General features: G+C 42.3%; 1 protein-coding gene across 50 annotated transcripts in view; it reads left to right on the forward strand.

The window, feature by feature from the left end:
* Kidins220 (kinase D-interacting substrate 220) overlaps nt 1–22,067 on the forward strand; it is an 88,705-nt gene that overhangs the window by 59,714 nt on the left and 6,924 nt on the right. For 7 of the 50 annotated variants that reach the window (XM_087552019.1, XM_087552025.1, XM_087551998.1 and 4 more), the window contains 9 exons: nt 2,490–2,668; nt 4,834–5,057; nt 6,920–7,033; nt 7,708–7,764; nt 12,535–12,567; nt 14,314–14,361; nt 16,746–16,877; nt 18,568–18,666; nt 19,576–19,812. In XM_087552019.1, the coding sequence (XP_087408145.1) occupies nt 2,490–2,668; nt 4,834–5,057; nt 6,920–7,033; nt 7,708–7,764; nt 12,535–12,567; nt 14,314–14,361; nt 16,746–16,877; nt 18,568–18,666; nt 19,576–19,812 (1,123 nt within the window). 50 annotated transcript variants of the gene reach the window in all.

Below are 22,067 nucleotides of genomic sequence, written 5' to 3' on the forward strand. Positions count from 1 at the left end.
CTTATACTTTAAGATAGGAAATTTTTCCCCTTAATTTTGAGCCTTACTTTGAATGGAATTGACATGAATGGCTTATGTAAATTCTGCCAAGTAATTTGTTTGTATCTTCTATAATAAAGCCCTGTCATTTGTAATCAAAATGCTTTAGCTTACATGGATGTTGGCATTAACAAGTGTTCGATTAGCGGCATCAAAAGAAACTGCACTTAAACTTCCTGGGAGCTCAGTGATGCCTGATACTGTAAAAAATGCTTTCTGTGGGCCATTTAACTGCTGGCAACTTTAGTTCACATGAGTCCTAGTGCTGAAAATTTAAATTCGCTCTTAATTGAAAAGTGAAGTTATTTAAATTCTTTAAATGCTAACCTTTGGAGAAAATATCTGAAAAATAAAAGCCCATATGATTTTGATGGCCCACTGCCAAAAGATTATCATTTACATAAACGTCTCTTTTAACAGAAGGGCTTAATGCATTGAGCTCAAAAGGTTAGAGTAGAGACTCCAATCTGGAAAGCAGCAGTAGACGTTTGGCTTGTGAACAGCCGCATTGTTCGCCACGCTGAGAACACTGTTCGCATTCAGGCTGAAAGCGATGCTGGCATTAGAATCCGGTTAATTTGTTTCATGTGACTTGTCAGCTGTGTGTTTTTATCTAATCTTCCTAGCCTCCTCTTTTTCTGTCACACTCCTGAAAAATGAACTGCCTTTTTAACTTCCATTTCTAGTATGTTTTCTACCTTTGCAAATGATACCACATGATTGTTTTCCAGGTTTTCATTACACCTTAAATGTATTTAATAATCGGTTCGAGTGCTGTTTTACCGTATTGAAAGTAATCGTATCTTAAAGAACTTTCTGCTTTGTGCATGTGTGGGTCTGCAGCAGGACTTTGTGAAATCCACAGACGAATTGCTTGCCTTGTTTTCTCACGAGCACCCCATTCTTTCCTTGTTTGCTAATTTTGTTCTCTGGATTTTCCCTCGGATGACTTTTAATATCTGGCTACCAGCCAAGTTCTGGGTCTCAGCAATAAAGTGCTGATCCCAAAGAAAAGATGCAGCTGTTGCTAATCTTAGGGTTCCATCTCAGCTTGGAAAGAGCAGGAAAATGTTCTTTTCCCTAAAATGGAGCCTTAGTGCAACGCAAGAGCACGTGTTCTTAAGTAATAGGCGAGTGCTGTGAGGAGAACAAGCGCCAGGCTTTAGAAGAGCTTCCAGAGGTGCAGTTACCGTAAGGGAACCACTGTGCTGAGGCCGTACAGTTTCACAGATAGTGTTGCCTAGATCCGAGGAGCTGTCCTCACAGTCAGAAGTGACTGTCCCCACCACCCGGGCAGGTTTCTTGCAGGTTCTTTGTAATCCTCTGTCACTCCCCCTACCCACACCCCACCCCACCCCACCCCCCATTTTCATGGGAACTGTGATCTGCTTCCTGCACATTGGCCAGATTCTTTACTTAACATAATTTATGATGAGATTTGCCCCTGTCAAGTTCAACTTAGTTCATTCCCTTTTCTTGTATTCTGTGGTATCGGCCTCCGTCCATTCTACCTGTCAGTCAGTGGACACTGGGGCTTCTCCCGATTTTCCTGTCTGTCTATTTGAGCTTCTCCATTGTAGTTTCCATTCCCTTACTCTCATGTTTCTCAGATCAGATTACTTACTCCATGGTGTTTAGGGAGAACCCGGGAATTTGAACATTTTGGTCATTTGTCTCCTTTCAAGACAGTTTCATATTGATCATTGTAACAGTGTCTATTAAGTGCTTTTAATGACTAAAATTCACTTATTTTTATATTTGAGAATTTCTGATTGATCCAAAATTGCTTATTGTGTGAAATCAAACACACACACACACACACACACACACACACACACACACGGACACACAATAAAAGAATACAAATATATTACTATATTTGATTGACCAAATCTTATCCTTTCCAGGCTACCTTCTGTGTTTTATCATATCTATTGTACAATAAGCATATATTACTAACAATAGAAAATAGCTTTTTATAAAGAAAATACTGTGCTGACACTTTTAGTTTGTGTGATTTATTAAAAAATTTTTTTTCCTGCAAAAAAAAAAAAAATGAGTGCTGGTGTCACATTGAAAAGCCTAGGTCTCAGAACCAGTCTCTCGCTCACTGTGTGATGTGGGCGCAACCGTTCTCATAGCCAGCTCTCGTCAGCCGAGGGAGCCGCTGGCTGTACCTAGTGTGTGAGTTCCCTTCTCTTTGTCTCCCTGGTCCACACCCTGCTCTTGGACAAAATCAGTGATGTTCTGACTTCCTCGTTGTCACCTTAGTTGTTTGGAACTGTATTATTAATTTTTTCCTCTTTTAGGTTTCTTATCTGAAAAATATTTTTAAACTGAGAGCCAGGTGTATAATGTGCTCCTTGTGGACAGAAGCATCGAGGTTTAAGAGTGAAGAATTTGACTCTGAGAGCAACACTAATGGGGTTTTCATCTCTTTCTTTTTGAAGAATATCGAAGAATATCCCAACAACTAAAGATGTTGAGCCGCTTCTTGAAATTGATGGAGATATAAGAAACTTTGAAGTCTTCTTGTCTTCAAGGACTCCAGTTCTCGTGGCTCGAGATGTAAAGACCTTTTTGCCGTGCACAGTAAACCTGGATCCCAAACTTCGGGAGATCATCGCAGGTGGGTGCCGCAGTGCCACTGCTTGTCTCCTCCCTCCTCCCTCCTTCCTCCCTCCTCCCTCTTCCTTCCTCCTTCCTCCTTCTTCCTTCCTCCTTCCTCCTTCCTCCTTCCTCCTTCCTCCCTCCTCCTTCTTCCTTCCTTCCTTCCCTTCCTCCTTCCTCCTTCCTCCTTCCTCCTTCCTCCTTCCTCCCTCCTCCTTCCTCCCTCCTCCTTCCTCCTTCCTCCTTCCTCCCTCCTCCTTCCTCCTTCCTTCTTCCTCCTTCTTCCTTCCTCCTTCTTCCTTCCTCCTTCCTCCCTCCTCCTTCCTCCCTCCTCTCTCCTCCTTCCTCCTTCTTCCTTCCTCCCTCCTCCCTCCTCCTTCCTCCTTCCTCCCTCCCTTCCTTCCCTCCTTCCTCCCTCCTCCCTCCTCCTTCCTCCTCCCTCCTCCTTCCTCCTCCCTCCTCCTTCCTCCTTCCTTCCCTTCCTCCTTCCTTCCTCCTCCCTCCCTCTTCCTCCTCCTTCCTTCCTTCCTTCCTTCCTTCCTTCCTCCCTTCCTTCCTTCCTTCTGTTGTTGTTGTTTGCTTTTGTTTTTATTTTTTTGCCTTTAGTTTTGAGTTGAGGTTGGACCCAGAGCCGCTGTTGTCTTCCTGCCTTGGCATCTGGCATGCTGGGATTACAGTCATGTGCCACCATGCCAGCAGAATTTCCTGTTTCTAACCTAGCTATCTAATTTATCTTGCTCTATGAAAATTCAAGAAATCTGAACGGAGCATCGGCAGAGGACTCAGTTAGAGTGGGACTGGGCTGTTGACCCCAGGTGTGGGGCACTGAGATAGTAGTTATTTACTCCACTGTGTCTGATCCTTGCTCACCAACTTCTCCCTTTGGGACATTGAACTTCTGTTCTTTCACAGAGAGTCTTGACGTTCAGATGCCAGTGTTGTAATCTTCTGTTCTAATAGGGACCTCCAAATTAAGCAGAAAACAAAACAAAAAAAGCCCCTCACCTTCATTTTAGGTTTTTAACATAATTTATAAGCCAGGACTTAAATATAACTGTTAAGGGTTAATTTATTTTATGGCCATGCTGGGGATTCAGCCCAGGGCCTTGGGCATGCTAGGCAAACACTCTGTCACTGAAGATGGCCTCACCCCTTTACCCCTTTTTACTTTTATTTTGAGACAGGGTCTTGTCAAATTGCCCAAACTGGCCTTAAACTCTTTTTTTTTTTCTGGTTTTAGAGCCCAAGCTACCAGATCTGGTTTGCATTTGGGTTTTAGAGAGGCCATTGAGAGGCCGGTGTGCACTGGAGCATGTACTGCTGTGTTGAAACACAAGGGCTTCATGTGATACTGCTCATCAGACCATAATTGAGCTTTCGGGAGTTATGGAGGGATCACCTTCAATTAGTCCCATAGAGTGTAATGGCTTCACAAGCGCACACCGCTTTGGCCCATGTGTGGACGCTGAGGGTGGTAGAGAGGAGGACAAGGAGTGGGCACAGAGCTACACTTGGGTAGGGTAGTTCCTGACTCTCCTTACACAGCAGATGGTTACGGTTAGCTACGACTTAATGAGAGAGAGCTTCAGAATCCTCAGAAGAGGCCATTTCAGCCAGTCTCGTTGCAGACAAATGAAGAGTGTTGAGGTGACAAAGGCATATGTCCATTTCCTCAGTTTGAGCATTATGTGATATATACATCTACTAAGGAAGCCCATAAATATGTAGTTATCTGTAACAACACAAACTCCAAACTCCTCCAAGTCCTTTTTCTCAGTGTTTACTCTGAGGCTGATGCTTCTGTGGCTGTGTGTTCTGTGTGGAGAGGCTGGCTTGTCTCAGTTTGTAGGCCACAGTTTAGCTGACAAATCTGAGCCTTTGGTTAGCATAACACAAATATATCTTTAAAGAGTCAAAAATTACAGTGTTTGGTGACTGAAGAAAGAATCGAAGTATGGTAACTATTCAAGGGCGAAGAAAAAACCTCTTTTATATACATCAATTGGACTTTTTTTTTTTTTTTTACTTAGTCTGTGGACTAGAGAAGATGTCCTGTCAACTCACTGAAACTCAGCTGGGGTCACTAGCAGTTGTGAAAGTGTGTCCTTGCTTAGTAGCTAGCCACAGCACTCATCACTCATGTCCTGCTCTTCTCTGCTTTCTGGGTTGTGATGGAATTTTCAGATGTCCGAGCTGCAAGAGAGCAGATCAACATAGGAGGCCTGGCCTATCCCCCGCTCCCTCTGCACGAAGGCCCTCCTCGGCCACCTTCTGGGTACAGTCAGCCTGCATCTGTCTGCTCTTCAGCATCTTTCAACGGGCCGTTCCCAGGCGGGGTTGTGTCTCCACAGCCCCACAGCAGTTACTACAGCGGCTTGTCCGGACCCCAGCACCCCTTCTACAACAGGGTAAGTAGGAGCCAGCACCATGGCTTTACAGTGGTGCTTCCGAGAGCACCAGGATTCCTCTGTCTGTGGACTCTGGCACTGGTTTGGAACTATGATTTGGCTTAAATGTACAAGTGTATGATTTTTTTAAAATCCGAGTCTTGGATTTTAGCGTGTTCTGGAGTTCTAAAGAGTGTGAATATAAGAATATTGGCTTTCATTTTCTTGACAAAGGAAATACTATGACAACATGGTTCCTTTGGTATGTTTTGTTATAGCAATTTATATCTCATTTATAACAGTGATAAATTCCTAGAGTCATTCGTGGTTCTTAGACAAATGTGAAATAATAATGGGCCCTTACTACTTGAAGGATTAAAGGTTATTGCCAGTTAATTCCATGAAAAGCCATTTTAATTTCAAGTATCTTTAGTCATATGTAATTCTTTGCTTAATACACAGTTTCCTAACTAAAAAATAAAAGCACAGTTTCAGTGGTACCCAAACCATGCTGGATGTAGTTGTTTGAAGCGCCTGTTCTCACCTTAATGACCCTGGTCATGTAATGACCCTGATCATCTCCTGGTGGAAACAGATCATGACTATAGTATGCCTTGTGGAATCATACTTGTAAAATCTACTGTAAGTTTTAATCCTTCTTTTCTCCTTGGTTAGTGTAACTTGAGGAAAACACAGGCTAATATTTGTAGAGGATGACTGACTGCAGGACTTTATCCAAATGATCTGACAACAAAGAGTTTTGTATAAATGTGGCAAAGAAGGAATTGGGAATTTAAATTAAATTTTTATTTTTTAAATATCTATAGTGATAATTAGTTTTGCTGTTTGTAGAGCCTTAAAAAATGTGATCCAGTTTTCTGTGTGGACAAGACAACACAAGAATAGCCAATAGCATTTATGAGAATGTTTGTTCTCTGTCAAAATTAACTATGTGGTAGGTAGGTGGTGCAGAATACAGATCTGCAGTCACTAGTCTTAAAATCTGCTGCAATTTTACATAAGGTGGCTCAATTAATACTAATTAAAGGTGTGAAAATGCATTGATTTGAAAAAAGGATGTGCAAAATCATCTCTGCTGGCATCTTACATGCATTTATTTTAAGAGCAATAATGTAATATACTTTTAAAGTAATTATTTTTAAGACATTAAAATTTCTCTTGTTTTTAGGTTTAGTGTTTCTGTTATTGTTTAATGGTATTAGTCATACTGTTAAAAGTCATAGTAATTCTATTCTCTTAAAGTGTCAAGAGCAAAGAAGAGAGACGCGGCCACCTCAGTGCAGTGAAGCCCTAATGACCATTATGTTCCCAGTCCATATAATCTGAACTGTGAATGTGGAAGTCCAGTCTTGCGTAGAGAGCAGGCTGTCTATCTTAGAGTGCAGAGCGCACTCCAGTGTGCTGGGACACAGCTGAGCTCCAGGGCCCCCAGCGAGGCTGTCCCTGGAAACACTGCTGGTTCTTCCCAAATGACCAGGGCAGTTTTGGGCCTTAATAACTTTTTTTTTGTAAGGCAGGGTATTCTAATAACATTCTAGTCTGCTTTAAAGAAGAATTTGTTAGTCAATACATACAAATCATGTACAGCAAACTTGTTAAGATGTTAAATATAAAACAAATGTTTGTGTTAAGTCACAAGGTACAAAACTCAAGCTGTGTTTTAAGCCTGTATCTGATGAAGGAGACAGTGTCATTGTCCTAACTCTGGTCTGGATCTCAAGGCCAGAGGGTGCACGAGCCTTATGTGTTGTCACTTGCTTTTGAACTTTGGAGTGTGTTGGTTAGTTTCACTTGATGAATCTCATTACACTTGGATTTCTGTAATTGTTCATGCCCTTTTTTTGTTACATGTTTCTCCATAGCCATTCTTTGCCCCATACCTTTACACGCCAAGGTATTACCCTGGCGGTTCCCAACATCTCATCTCACGTTCATCAGTAAAAACGAGTTTGCCCAGAGATCAGAACAATGGCCTAGTAAGTATATAAAGGGGGTAACTAAAATATTAATCTCATAAAAGAACATGGATACCATTAAAAGCTTTTTTTATTTTCCTTTCTGGAGTAAAAGAATACAACTTAACTTTATAATTTTGAAAAACAAGCTATTACAAATATAAAATGTATGTTTTCACTTCTGGTAAATATCTATGAAAGACTAGCCATCTAAATGTTGAGTTTTTACAACCAGAGATCTCTGGCTTGTAATGCAGTGTTTGCTACCAAAACTTTAAAAGCTAGATCTTTATAACTGCTAATTTCTAGTGTCTTTTTAAAGGTCTTCTATGTTATCTCTCTGTGTGTTACATTAGCATTACAGCTTAGAGGATAGAGTGCAGTACAAGAAGAGCATTTCAGACTGCAGCAGGGAGTCCACAGAGTGAGACTGTTTAAGCATACCATTGAATAAAATAATCCAAAACAAAACACATCTGTGCAAAGTATATTAGGGGCTCCTTATGACAAACTTAAAGTAACTATAAAAAACAAGTTTCCTGTTAACGTAATTTAAACTATGTTTTAAAGTGGTGGAGGGGGATTTCAGTCCCCCTGGGATTCAGACTTACCTGTGTTACCTTAGCATTGTGCTCATTCATTGTCCATGTCGCTCATCCTGCCCTGTCGCCCACTCTCCTGTTTTATGTTGCTAGGAAGTAATCACGGAGGATGCCGCTGAGGGCCTTCCCTCACCCACAGACTCCTCGCGGGTAATGGAGTAGTCCTGTGGCGTGGAACACAGTGTCTGGTTGCTTCTGCAGCAGTAATGACGTCCTAACGCATTTGGCACTAACTCACTCATGGTGTGATGGACAGTATAGAGTAGCCAAGCACTAATAATTGCAGCTCATGAATCATTCCACAGCTAATGTTTCCTCCTGCATCTCCCCTTCTCAGGGGTGTGGGAGGGGCTTGCTTTCTTCGGTAAGGGAGAGCTGCTTCCAGGAGTCACACACGTATTCAGGCGGACTTTTCCTTAGTGTTTACCTTTCTAACTGGTTTTTACAGTCTGTACTTGGTATGATTCGTGTAGAATAGCTTTGAAAGAATCACACAGCACTGTTGACACTAGAGGACAGGAGAGCTGGGTGCTGCAAATCAGCACGTCCCTAGCCCTTCACCCTTGCTTCAGGTTTCTCCACCACAGCACTATTTACGTTACTGATGAGAATAACGTCTGGACAGACCTAGTGCGGGTTCAGCATCTAAAGGAAGCTGCGTTTAACTATATATAAACACACAACAGATTGTAGAGGAAGCCACTGAAGTAATAATCCTTCCACACCTTATATTTCACAGGAAATGCCTGTGGGGAGCAGCCATGATGTCTTACTTTAGTCAGTCAGTATGCAGTTGAGGAGTCCAGCTTGTATGTTATGTTCAGAATATGTTATCACATGTAAACATGGCCTCTCTGATCTAATCCTAAAATGTTCTAAGCAGTGGAGAATTTCAGGCCGAGGTAATACATCTCTAGTTTATGAAGAACATTTAACTTAACACATACATTTAAATAGGTGGTATATTTTTAAACCTTAATTTCCTTTGAATTAATCTAGTTAAGAGACAAAAAAGAAACCATTTTGTTGTTTTCATTAAGGAGTTGATTCTTAAGTCATTAGCATTGTAGCTGAACTGCTGGGATAATTCAGTTATTTACAAATGACAGGCACACTGAATCACAGCGGTCCTGTTTGGATACTGAGGGACTCTGTGGCCCATGAAGCATCACCACTGTATGCAAAAGTGACTTTCAGTTTATTCAGAGAGCCTTTACTACAGGGTTATGTGTGCAATTCAGTTCTAGGGACTAAAAGTACTCAGTGAATTTCTGATGAAAATCAGATACTGTGCAAGATTTATGCCTCTGATGGTACAGAAATATGGAAATAGCAGCTCTTCCCATGTACACAGTATAGGCAAACACTGTAATTAAAACCTGTCAGTCTGTTGGTTTTTTGGGTCCATTAAGGAGAGCATTCTACAAGGTTTAAAATAAGTTTTTTTGAGCAAGGGGAATAATGCAGTTCCTGAGCCATGCTTAGAAGCTCAATAATAGGACATAAAGAAGCTCAACAAATAGGACTCACATGGAGCACTGTCTGTGTCATAAGATAACGCACCTCTTGTTCTTAGCACTAAAAAGTAGTTCGTAGTTGGTAGAGTGGATAACAAATGCTCACCATGCTGCCTGTGCTTCTAAGAAATTAACAGTGACAACAGTTTTTAACTTGTGTCCTGTAGAAGACTTAGGAAAAGCAAGCCGACATTTGTTTAAAGCCAATGAAAGCAGTGGTGGAAAATGAAGAACCTGCTTGATGTGCAGAGATACCATGACCACAACAATGCTTATAAAGGAAACATTTAATTGGGGCTGGCCTATAGGTTCAGAGGTTTAGTCCAGTGTCATCATGGTGGGAAGCACAGTGGTGTGCGGGTAATCATGGTGCTGGAGAAGGAGCTAAGAGTTGTATATCTAGATCAGCAGGCTGGGGGGCGCGGGGGGCGGGGGGGAGAGACAGAGACAGAGAGATAGAGAGACAGAGAGACAGAAGAGAGACAGACATTAGGCCTGGGTTGAGCATTTGAAATCTCAAAGTCTAGCTCCCTGTGACACACTTCTAATAAGGTCACACCTCCTACAAGGTGACACCTAATAGTGCTACTCCCTAGTGTCCAAGCATTCCAATATATGAGCCTATGGTGCCATTCTTATTCAAACCACCACACTACTAGTTGAACCAGCAGCCAATGGGAGAGTCGGTGGCCCTTTGTGCTGAAAACTGCTCAGCCCCAACTGGGAGAGCAGGGCTGGTTATTGGCCAGCATACCCTGCATAGCCTGATGAGAAGGGCCACTTACACGTAAGCCAGTAGCTAAATGAATGTTTCAGAACAAAATGTGGTATTACTACAGACCCATGATAACATAGAGGGGAAGTGAGGCCAAGTTAACCGACTGTGGTCTTTGCAAAATATAGATGAGCTTGTCTATTTTTACCACAAGAAATTTTTGACAAACTTTTGGAAAGCAGATCTTTATGGATGGAAATAATAAGTTTTCTCACACTAACATTATGGAGATCATAGCCTACAAAATACAGCCAAACTAGCAGGTAAATTATAGATAAATATTTGAGTGTTTCACAAAGTAGGGGCTTGAAATACAAGCCCTATGCTGGTTTTGCTCCCTGTAATTTTATGGCTGGGAGAATATGCATGCCAGATCTTGTGAAAGTGAAGATCATATTAGATCTGAGATATGCCCCCAGAGTGTTAGAGTTGGAAAGGACTAATCTGTCCTTGTCTGAAATTAGAGAACTCCTTTTTCACACTTGAAGTTTAATCTGTACTTCAGTTTGTAAGAGCAGGGTGAGCAGCTCCCTTTTCTTCTGATGTTTCTGTAGGCACAGCTGAGATCTTGACGTCTGGTCTAGCCTCCATGGAACAAGCGAGATATAGGGGCTCACACCAGGTTACAGGAGCAGGGTAGCAGGGAGGGAGACAGAATGCAGCCATCCCTGTGGTCTGCCTTGCCCATTCCCAGAGTGTGAACAGACTGCAGCCTTTGTAGTCCCCACCCTTGCAGACGCTACCCTGATTCTGTGCTTTACCGTCCTGAAAAGGCAGGCCAGTGTCTTTGGTCTGATTTAGATATGACTAACACTTAGCATGTTTAGGTACATTATTACTTACTAAGAATACCCAGATCCTTAAAGACTCAGAACTCAAACTGCTTCAGTTGGGCAGAATTGCTAGCAGTGCAAAGCAGTGTACATGCTCACAGTTTACGTAAGCACAGGTGTTTCATTTATTGATGTTTCTTAGGTGCAAGAGGCATAATTTAGATGAGTTTTGAGGTTTTGAAAATGCCCGTACATCTCTTAAGGACAGGTATGATCTGGAAATCGCATAGGCAGTCCTGTGAACGTGGAGTGCACTTACACAAACCAAGGCAGGTACACCGTCATTAGAGTGGACTGCCATTAGCATAGTCTCTCATAGGTTGACTGAAGTGCTAGGAGGCTCATGACTATGTTAGGGAATGTGAAGCTTTTCTGGAGGATTATACTACTCTCAGAGGAGTTCTCACCAGCGTGTCCTCTGCCCTCCACATAGGTTTGCACTGTGTGGTTCCACATAGATGTGAATTGCTCTGAGGAAAAAGATATACATAATTCACAAAACACTCTTAGAAGGCATTGTCTAGAAATACCAAAAAAGTAAGAAAAAATGGTTTGTCATAAATGCATAAAATATATAATAAAAGTATTCACTATCCTAATACACACACACACACACACACACACACACACACACACACACACACAAAATCAGTTCTAAATAATTAAAATATATCCATGTTTATGAACACCAAGACCATTGCATGTCAGACTCACAGTGAAAGAAATGTAAATGCAGTTGAGGCACAGTATAAGGCCCTAACTGGCTGCTGTAGCCATTTCCTGCTGCTTCATGAGTTAGCTTAAAATGCTGTGGGAGTATGGGAAGATTATCTTCCTAGGAAACTGCATACAAAGGTGAGACCTTCTGTATAATACATGTAGCATGAAAAATAAGGGCTGACCCACTGTTCTCTGCTAGACTTCTGCTTAGAAGCAAGCTACTAGCAAGAGTTTTAGGGAGCCCAGAGCTCTATCCAGATTTCTGACTTTGGGGCATTGGTTCCCTAACTCCATATTGCTCAGGAGTCAGTCAGCTCTAGTGGCAAAGCGAATCTCCTGATGCTCCCAGGGTAGGAAGGACCTTATGAGGGCCAGTCTTGGTCTAGGTCTCCTGAGTGCCATTCTGCTAGGGATGCAGAGAGGCTCTGGAGAGCATCTTCGGGTTTGCTAACTCGTGGTAAGGACTGCATTTCATTGGCAGACACTTTTCCCCCAAAGGAAGGAAAACCATAGCATTTCTTCATCTTTTTAAATTTTTATCTGTTGTCTTCACTGACTTAGAAGTATATACCCCTGGCTGGTACTAAGGGAGCACTCATTGTCCCAGCATATTTACTGAGCATGTGAAGGCCCTATCTAGTGGGATAAAGAGGGAGACAAAACAGAAGACATCCTGTCCTCACAGCCTGTAGGTTCCCAGGCCTCCAAGGGCTCACCAGTGTCTCTGTCTTGACCTCCAGGAGATCACTTCTGTACATCATTGAAAACACACGACAGTATTTACTATCAAGTTTAATTGCAAAGAAATTTCAAGATTGCATAGGCAATATTAAAATCATTTCACAATTTCCAGTGTGTTCTTACTACTGGGTTTAGAGATTGGCGAAAACTGTTGATTTAATAGCAGCATTACACACGCTGGTCCGAGCTTTTCCTAGGCAGGCTCCAGCTCAGGCAGTAAAGCATAAAAAGCTATTGCTTCTGAAGGTGCTTTATCTCCATCGCTGCTTTTGGAGCTTGTAAACTGTGCTCAAGGCAACAGACATCCAAACCAAGCTGTCTCTTGTTTGCTCAGGAGAGGAGCTGGACAAGAAAGCAGATGATGCAGGTAAGGGTTCAGGCTCCACACTCCTTCTTTAGACTGGGTGACACATGCGCCCATCACCCTCAGAGACCTGCAGTAGTGTCAACTACTATACCATCTTCCATAGTACTGAAGAAGTGCATTTTCATTATTCTACTTGAACTAGGGGGAGTGCTAGGGTCCCCCCTCCTTTATTGAAATAGAGCCAAAAATGTATTTACTTTCTGCATGGAAGTCTTTACGTCAGGTTTCAGTTCAATTTTTTCTCTGAATTTCAAGTAAATGGATTACAATTTTTTCTTTTTTTGGTTCTTTTTTTCGGAGCTGGGGACCGAACCCAGGGCCTTGCGCTTCCTAGGTAAGCGCTCTACCAATGAGCTAAATCCCCAGCCCCTAATTACAATATTTTTATAGTTGATATTATAGTAATGTTGAAGTCCTAGGTATAGTTGGAAGTTAAAAAGTGTGTGGGAGTGGGTGGCGAGATGGTGACTGCTTCTCTGGAGGACCAAGGTTCAAGTTCCAGCCAGCCACATATGGCTGCTCCACTTGTAACACCAGTCCCAGGGCATCCACTGTCCTCCTCTGGTCTCCATGGACACTGCATTAATGTATACATAGACAGATGCAGTCAAAACATCCATACACATACAAAGAAATAAAATTTAAAACATTTTTTAAGGTTACAAAGCAGACAAACATGTTAGTACTTGTTCCCCGGCCCTTTTTAATGCAAAGTCCTTAAACTACAATGTTGAGCCTTAGTCATCAGTTTTGACAGAATTATTTCTCCAGCAGCCTGACACACAGGACAGGAGGAGGAAGGGTCAGGTTGCGTGTCCAGCTAATTAACAGCTCGTGCTTCTTGTTCGGGGACATCTTAGAGTAAACCACTTCTCTGCACTCGTCTGATACCTGTGCACATCCCAGTGGACGAGTGTGTGTGTAGTTGTCTTCTAGAAACTTCTCTGTACTGAGTTTGATAGTAGAAAGTGGAAGAGGTTCCCACTGTGGATTGCGGACACTGGTCATGCTCACAGACAGACGTCTGAGGTGAGCCTAGTGACCCCTGCCCCTTGTCACTAAAATAACATGTTCAGTTGACTGTTTAAATTTGCCAGTCATTGGTAGACTGCTTGAAGTACTTAAAACTGTTTGCTGCTGATTTTTTAAATAAGTAAGAAGAATAATTAACAACAATGGTTGTTGCTTTGAAATAGAATTCTTAAAGTTTTACAGTATGTCAGTCAAAGAATGTGACTTTTTAAAAAAACATTTCTAATTTGTTGAGCTGCAAGAGAACGAAGATTTCAAGACATTCCTTTTGAACAGGCGATTGAGGTGTCCGTCAGAATCAGCGTAGTCAGTGAAGTAACATGTTTAAAGATGGTTTCTCACCACTAACTGTCCTGTAAGGTAGTCTACACAATTAAGCCTTGTAAATGCCTTGACAATTTTAACCTTATATAGAAAGAATATTGGCTTTTCATGGGAAAGTATGATTTACCTAGTTTTATTGTTAAATCATGCATGATTTTTTAATGAAAAAAAATAAGTTTTAAGAGTGTAATTTAAAATTTCTAAGTATCTACTAAAAAAACAGTTCCATGCATGTGTGTTCCTTGCTCCGTGCTCCTGATACTAAGGTTTGTTCAGAGTTGAGGGGAAATAAGAGGCTTGGCAAGGGCTCTGTATATCTATGTGATGTGTGTGCTTTGATGATTTATTTCATACTCATGGCCTTCACTCTGTTTTATTCCTTCCTTAAAGCCGTGTGACTCTGGGTTTAACAAACAGAGACAGGTACAGAAACTCCAGGTGAAACCTCACTTGCCTTACTAGGTGTTAGATGGTCATGGGCTCCTTCCTGCTGGGCTGTCTATAGCTCTACCTCCTTCTCTGTCTTGGGTTCCTTTCCATAGCTGCTTTCAGCCCCTGCATGGCACTCACTGCTGACTAATCAGATTTTTAGCTTCTCTAATAAATTGACTGACGATACGGTATTTCAGAGTGTACTGTTAATCTACTGACACCGGAAAGCAGGTCCGCCACCTCAGGTAACTAGTGTTTTCATAGCTTTGCTTGGATTGGAGGAATTCTGACTAAGATGCGTTTCGAAGCTTCCATTTAAACAAGCTAACGTGTGCTGCGTTGAGTTCTCCAAGCAAGAAAGATAAAGAAATAAATTATGACATAGAAAACCAGTTTACTGAAGTGATCTGTTCTGGATTATACAAGTGGATTTCAAGGAAGACAGCATATAAATGTTAAAGGATTAGCCTTTGAATTCTTTGTTTCCTCTCAAAACAATATACTTAGTTTCTTTTAAGAATTTAGCAACTTAATAAATTTGCATATTCTTCTTTTATGATACTTCAATTAAAAATTTATTATTTGTCTATAAGATCCATTTAATTTAAAAGTAACTTCAGTATATATTATTACTTTAGAAAAGGCTTGGAAAGCGATTCACATTTCTCCTTCATTCAAAGAAATTATTGGAACATACATGGTTTTCAAATTGGTAACTTGTTGCTTGATAAAGACTTACAAATAGGAGTCGGACGTGATCGTAACTCCCTGTTGAGGTGGCCTCTGCTAGGTGTCAATACTTTACAGCGTTCTTTCTTCCTTTTTAACTAATACATTCTTGCGGTAGATATCTGAAACTCTGCAATGTCCTGTTCGACTTGCTTGGCTTTTGCCCAGTAATTGTTGGCCACTGATGAAGTTTATAATACGACTGCTGTAGAGATGGTGTTTGCCTGGTGGGGAATTTCTCTTTCTCTCTGCCATGTGTATTAGTTGGAATTCTATAAAGAAAAGTGTCTTCTTCCTAATTCATTTACTTAAGTATTTAGTTTTAAGGCTGAGCATGGTGGTACATGCCTTTAGTCCCAGCACTTGGGAGGCAGAGACCAGCCTATCTCTGTAAGTTCAAGGTTAGCCTAGTTTACATAGATGCATACACACTCACACACATGCATACACACATGTGCATGCAACATGTACATATATACACACATGCGTGTATGCACACAAACACAGACACATATGTATACACATAATGCATATGTATGTATTTCTGAGGTAGTACAATTAATATTTTTTCATATTACAAATAAGTTATTAACTGTGCTTCATGGGTGTTTTTAAACCATAGGATAGTTTACAGTCTCCTGACACCAGAGTCAGTAGAACATACTTGAAATATTTAATTATCCTTTTCCCCACCTGGCAGTCCAGGAACTCACTATGCAGATGGCTTTGAACTAAGAGTGGTTCACCTGCCTCTGCTTCCTGAGTGCTAGGATTAAAGGCATGAGCCACCACTCCCAGCCAAATTCATATATTCTTAAGGAGGTGATAAATCTTATTTCTCTCATGAAGGCCAAACAGGGCAGATTATAATGCTGTTCTCTTTATCTTGTATGTCAGTTGACTTCTCTTTATCATGGCTATAGCTTCCATAACCTTGTCTAAAAATAGTTGGAGCAAAGAAAAAGGGTCATTTACATAAAACCTGTAGCTTGGCTTCAGTCCGAATGCACCACTTTCTAGATAACTCATTCTGGAAGCCCTAAGCCATCCTTCCCAGACCTGCATGTGCACTTTTGGGACTTAAGAGAAGCACACAGAGCCAGACACAGTGAGACCCTCTTCGAAAGTGTTAGTCTAAATAAGCTAGATTTATTGTTTTGATTTCCTTTTTAAATGAAAACAGGCTTTTGTAGATTAGATCATATGACTGTTGTAGGGTCTAGAGAGGAAAATTTAGATTTCTTGGATACTTCTAAAAGACTACCAAGGTAGTGCATAGAATGTTTAAGATTGTTTGATATAGACACTTGGAAATTACTTTTAAACAGGTCTTTGTATTCTCTAAGTGTCTATAATTTTCTTCTTTTTTATCCCTTAAGTTCTCCACCTCTTATTAAGAGTAGTGCCCTTATTTCTTACAGTGTAATCATTTGAGGACTTGGCGTAGGTCTGGTCCACATTTGGGTCAGGCTGTCTCTACTGCAGTAAATGCTACTCCTTACATGTCAGATGGCTGAATCTACTTAAGAGAATTTTTCTTAAATTCTATATGCATTGGCTGTGTTTCCTTTATTTCAGCAGTATAATTTAATGAATTTTCCTGTCACATGACCTCAAACATTTCATATTAATGCTACTCATATTTCCCTTGACTTATCTAGGCAGCCGTCCCTGCCACAGGCAGCTCACTGTTACTGAGTTCAATGACCGTGGATGTCGTATGTGAGAAACTGAGACAGATAGAAGGGCTGGACCAGAGCATGATGCCTCAGTACTGCACAACAATCAAAAAGGTGACGCGCATTTACATCTGAGGTTTGGAAAGGACTGAGAGTGCGGGAGGCGGGCAGCATGTCTTTACTACGTCTTGACTCTGAGCTACCGCAGTGCGACACCTCTCAGTGAAATGGGAACTTCCCTTTTTAGAACTACACTTGCTCTTTTTTCAACTCTATGAGTAGATTAAAGAAAGAGTAGCTGGATTACAGTTTTACTTACCCAGTGTCTAAAATAAGTAAAAACAAAATAGCATGGTGAGAAATGGAACAGCTCACGGAGCCGAGAGCATTGGCCGGCTGCATGGGGCTGTCCATTACCTTCAACCATGCACAGTGCACAGCTCTATCTGAAACCTCTGCCGTGGGAAACTTTTGAGCACGGAGATCAGCACAAGTCAGATGCTGTTTTGGATGTTAGACTTTGTGCTGCATGCTCAGTAAGTAAAATTCAAATGAATATCCCTTCCTTAGTGGGAAGCGCTGTCCTTGGAAGCAGTTTTGGTCCCAAGCAATGTGGGGAAGGCTGCCTGGCCTGTGGTATGTGTCTGTGTGGCTTCGTAGTAATTACAGAGTGAGCCTCATTTCCCATAAGTTGTCATTTTGTATCTGTACAATTTATGATTTTGTCATGTTTGAAGAACCATATAGATTGGGCTTGCAAGGCTGAAGCATCTATGAAGGTTTTTTCTTCCAACTTTTATAGTTCTAGAGTTACCCTGAAGTTGATTCTCCCTTGCTAGGAGGTACAAGAGAGACATTGCCTATGTAAAGTTAACTGAGTGCAGTTACAGACTTTTCTTCTAACCTGAGCTTCCACACCACAGTTACTGATAGGAGCCTCTGCTGCTTATGTTCTTTAAGGAATTATGTGCACCTCACGTATGATTGTATTGACTTAAGCCTGCATTTGGGCAGCAGTTTAGCACACGCCCATTTTCTTACAGAGCTAATCCATGCCTGTCCCTGCCTGTCTGCGTCAGCACCTCCTTACTGCCCACCAGCCCCTCTCCTCCAGGCAACTGGCAGGTGTCAGGAAGGTCAGCTCCTAGTCCACCATGCATGGGCTCTGCATGCTTGTTCCTTTGAATTAACTTAGAAATGGAGCATCTTACCAATCCCAGACACAGTGCTACCTAGCTTTACCAGTTAGCAGTCAGACATTATTTTCATAAAATCAGAAGGACACCCTGTAATTATGCTACTGTTTCTCATTTAAGTGCAGCTAAAATTACAGGGGCCCAAAAGGTTGAAAGCACATTTTTATCATAATCTTAATGGTCTGGGAAGATCCTGGCTGGACATTCCGTGTCCATTCGAAGTGGATTGGTTCATTGGGCTCACTTCATTTAGATCTTCGGCAGTTAGAAATCACTCACGAGCCTAGAAACCATCGCTGCTTCCAGCGCTTGGCATCTTCATATCTCCTCAGATTATAACAGGAAAGGTAATGGTTTTGGTGCTGCTCAGGGCCGAGCAGGGGAAAACCTGTGAGAGTCTGGTTGGTCTTAAAGCGCCGTTTGTCTCACTGAAGTGCTTGACACTTAAGAAAATGTCGAGCAGTCTGTGTGGCTGGGATACGTGACTCATTATATTGCATGGAGAGAGGTGGCCGCTGTGAGGGCAGCCACTCTGCAGATGGATGGAAGCAGACCTATAATCACTAGTGATTCAGAACACTCTAGATTTCGTTTTCATTTTCACACAGGCGAACATAAATGGCCGGGTATTGTCTCAGTGTAACATTGATGAGCTGAAGAAAGAGATGGCTATGAACTTTGGAGACTGGCATCTCTTCAGAAGCATGGTAAGGCTTTTGCAGCATCGCCATGCCACAGTACTTTATCCTCCTGGGGAAAGTCATCTGCAGCATTTAGGACCCGGGAACTAAGAAGCACTGGCCAAAGTGACATTCCCCATATTAATTTTAAAAAGCTTTGCATTTTGTGTGTGTAACTTGTTTTTCATTGAGTGTAAACTTGGATTCAACCCAGTATTATGGGGAATAGTCACAACAGCATGTGGAATCTTGTCCTTTCTGAGGAAGAGGCAATTCACGGGTTTCCCATGCTTTCATTTAACAAAGCATGCTCTCCTTGGCCAGTCCCAGGTGGGCCACTCCAGGCCCTCTAGGCTTCCACCTTCAGTGTCTGTCCTTGCCCAGTGCTCTGTGTTAAGCAGCAATACACAGCGGCCACTGTAGAAAGGGCCCAGCTCCAACACGAGCTCACCCTTGCTCTCCTCTGGTTCCCTGTTGTCCTCCATCCACTCCCCGGTGAAGTCTGATCACCCTGGCCTGTCTTCAGAAATCTTGTCAAATTGGTTTACCCAGAATCTCTTGAAGACTGAGCTTCCCCACCCCACCCTCTCTGAGTGGGGTGACTATCCACTTGTGGCTGGTTTGGAGTAGAACTGGTTCTGTACTGAGGTCAGCATCTCCATCACTGTATTCTCCCTGCTTTAGCTCTGGGCTCCTTTACATACTCCAGTTGAATCTTGGTTTTTAAGTTTTAAAAGTTGTACACTAGAATGCTGGAACTTCTCTTAGCATTGTTAATAGGCTTAAGGTAAGATGTGGCATAAAGTCACTGGACTGTCGAAGTGAGAAGTGCGTTCTTGGCCCTATTACAATAACTGTACTGTACTTTACCATTAGTGCTCTCAGAAGCCTCTGTAATGGGTTGGCAATGCACATGATGATTCTTCTTCTCCTAAGGTCTTAGAAATGAGAAGTGTGGAAAGCCAGGTGGTCCCTGAAGACCCTCGTTTTCTCAATGAAAACTCCAGTGCCCCAGTTCCTCATGGAGAGTCTGCTCGCCGCTCTTCTCACACTGAGCTGCCCCTCACGGAGCTTTCCAGCCAGACTCCATACACCCTGAACTTCAGCTTTGAAGAACTGAACACGCTTGGCCTTGATGAGGGAGCCCCTAGGCACAGTAACCTGAGTTGGCAGGTATTTATTCCGTGTCAGTTTTCATGGTGCTTTAGCACACTCGTTCAGACAGTGTTGATCGAGCTGGGCCAGAGGAAGGGCCACCTACTCAAGGAGCTGGTTTATTTTGAAGGGGAAGCATCAGCAAAGTACAGGGAGAAGTTAAGTTATTCAGAATTGACAAGAAGAATGAAAGCAGTCCCAGAAGACAATGGTAGGAGAGTAAGAATGGGGGCTGGGCCTGGTGGTGCACGCCTTTGATCCCAGCAGTCTGGAGACAGAGGCAGGAGGATCTCTGAGTTCGAGGCCAGCCTTGTCTACACAGTAATTACTAGCCAAAGTGCATCTGTATGGAAAGCTGGCATCCCGCTGTCCTACTGACACCTTAAGTTTGGTTTCCCATGACACAGGAGCACACACTACACACCACACTTTTTCTTTCTCTCATGTTGCTCAGGCTGGCCTTCAACCCCAGGGCTCAAGAGATTCCCCTGCCTCAGCAGCATCCCGAGGGCTAGGGTCATAGACCTGCACCACGTTTTCTGTGGGGATATTCCCAGAGAGGCACAGGCATCAGGAGCAGAAGGTCAAGTGGGATGTGTGTGAGGAGGAGGGAAGAGTAAGGAGAAGTGAGAGAAGCAGAGCAGGGTGCAGGGAGCAGAGACAGTAATGAGGAAGTAACAAGGAAGCTGTGTTCTAGACGAATAGGAAGACCAGAGCCCAGCGGGTGCTCCTGGGAGAGGTTCTGTCTAGCAGTGAAAATATTTTCAATTTTTTCCATACTGTGCACCGTAAGTGAAGGAGCCATTATGTTACTAAGTACTGACTAATACAAGCCATTATGTTACTGAGTGCTGACTAGAATTGCTTTACAGTGTGCTAAGGTCACACTTGGTCCTTTGGTCTCTTTGTTCTGACAGAAGCAGTTCTCTTCCTTTCCAGCTTTCTGCTCCTCCTTCAAGTGCTTTCTCTGGTGACCCTTCCCCCGCACAGCCACTTTCACAGTGCCCTTTGAGCCTAGCCTTCATCAGTCAGTGGGCTGGGGTGGCTCTGCAAAAAGATGTGACCTGAGTGGTCTATCCCTGGGACCCACATGCTTTAAAGAGAAAACCAACTCCTCAGAATTGTCCTCTCACGTACACGTACACGTACACACACACACACACGCACACACACACACGTAATAAAAATTATCAGGGCCCAGAAAACTTAACTGTGGTAAAAATGAAAATGGATCGGTGGCTACCAGTACCCACACATTCCCACTCCACGTGGGTCTGTGGGAGCTGCGACATACTATAGTGAAACAGAACCTGAAAATGTTTTGAAATATTTTTAAGTAATTATATATTAACATAAATAATATTTTTACAAAAAAATACTATGTTTTCAAACAAAAAAGTCCAGTAAGAATGGGAATGTTTTACACATATCTTTAAGGGCTGGCTTCATAGAAAACTACTGGGTCCCCAGGTACTCCCTCCCTCACATCTCCTGTGACAACACAAACACATGTAGCTCTGGACACTTCTGTGTGAATGAAAGAGAAAAGGCACAGAACACCTTCATGTCCTGCGGAGTGCAGTTCAAGACCCATGGGTTCCCTGCACAGGGGCTCACACAGCATTTGGGAACAGCTGCATTAGTGGGGAGAGGGAGGCATCGTTCTTCTGGTCTGATGGCATCCTGTAGGACCTCCTCAAGGAGACAGACACTGTCTCCTTTCCAGAGAAAAGGTGGCCTTGCCTCTCTATGCCTGTGTCCAGCCTTTCCCAAGGTCTGATCATAAGCTCTCTTGACACAGCTTCTTTCATTCCGTGCCTCCTTTTCTCATCTGTGCTTTCGGTTGCTCGTTTATTAGCTCTTCTAGGATCTAAGCAGCTGCAGCCTTAAACCCAGCATTAGAAACTGAACTTAGAAGTTTCCCATGTGCCTTCACTGGGACCCTGCCAACCCCCACTGCGGTCTTTTGCAAACCTTTGTTATTCCCTCTCCTCTGTTTTAAGAACATTTCCTTTCTCTGAATTAATTGGACAGAAACTTCCAATTTTATCAAATAATTTGGATGGGTTCCTTTATTGTATGTTAAAGACTTTGTTTTGTTTTTGAGATCTGTCTTTATTTCTTCTTTATCTCTTCTAAGAGGAAGTCTTTCTAGAAGGTGCTTTTACCTTAAATAAAACAATTTGAAATTACTAAACATAAATGCTCAGATGACTTATACAGCTTGAAATTGTTCTTTTAAATATAAACAGTAAATTAATGTTGCTAAAAAT

Source organism: Rattus norvegicus, chromosome 6 (assembly GCF_021556685.1).
Source record: "Rattus norvegicus strain SHRSP/BbbUtx chromosome 6, alternate assembly SHRSP_T2T, whole genome shotgun sequence".
Classification (NCBI taxonomy): Eukaryota; Metazoa; Chordata; class Mammalia; order Rodentia; family Muridae; genus Rattus; species Rattus norvegicus.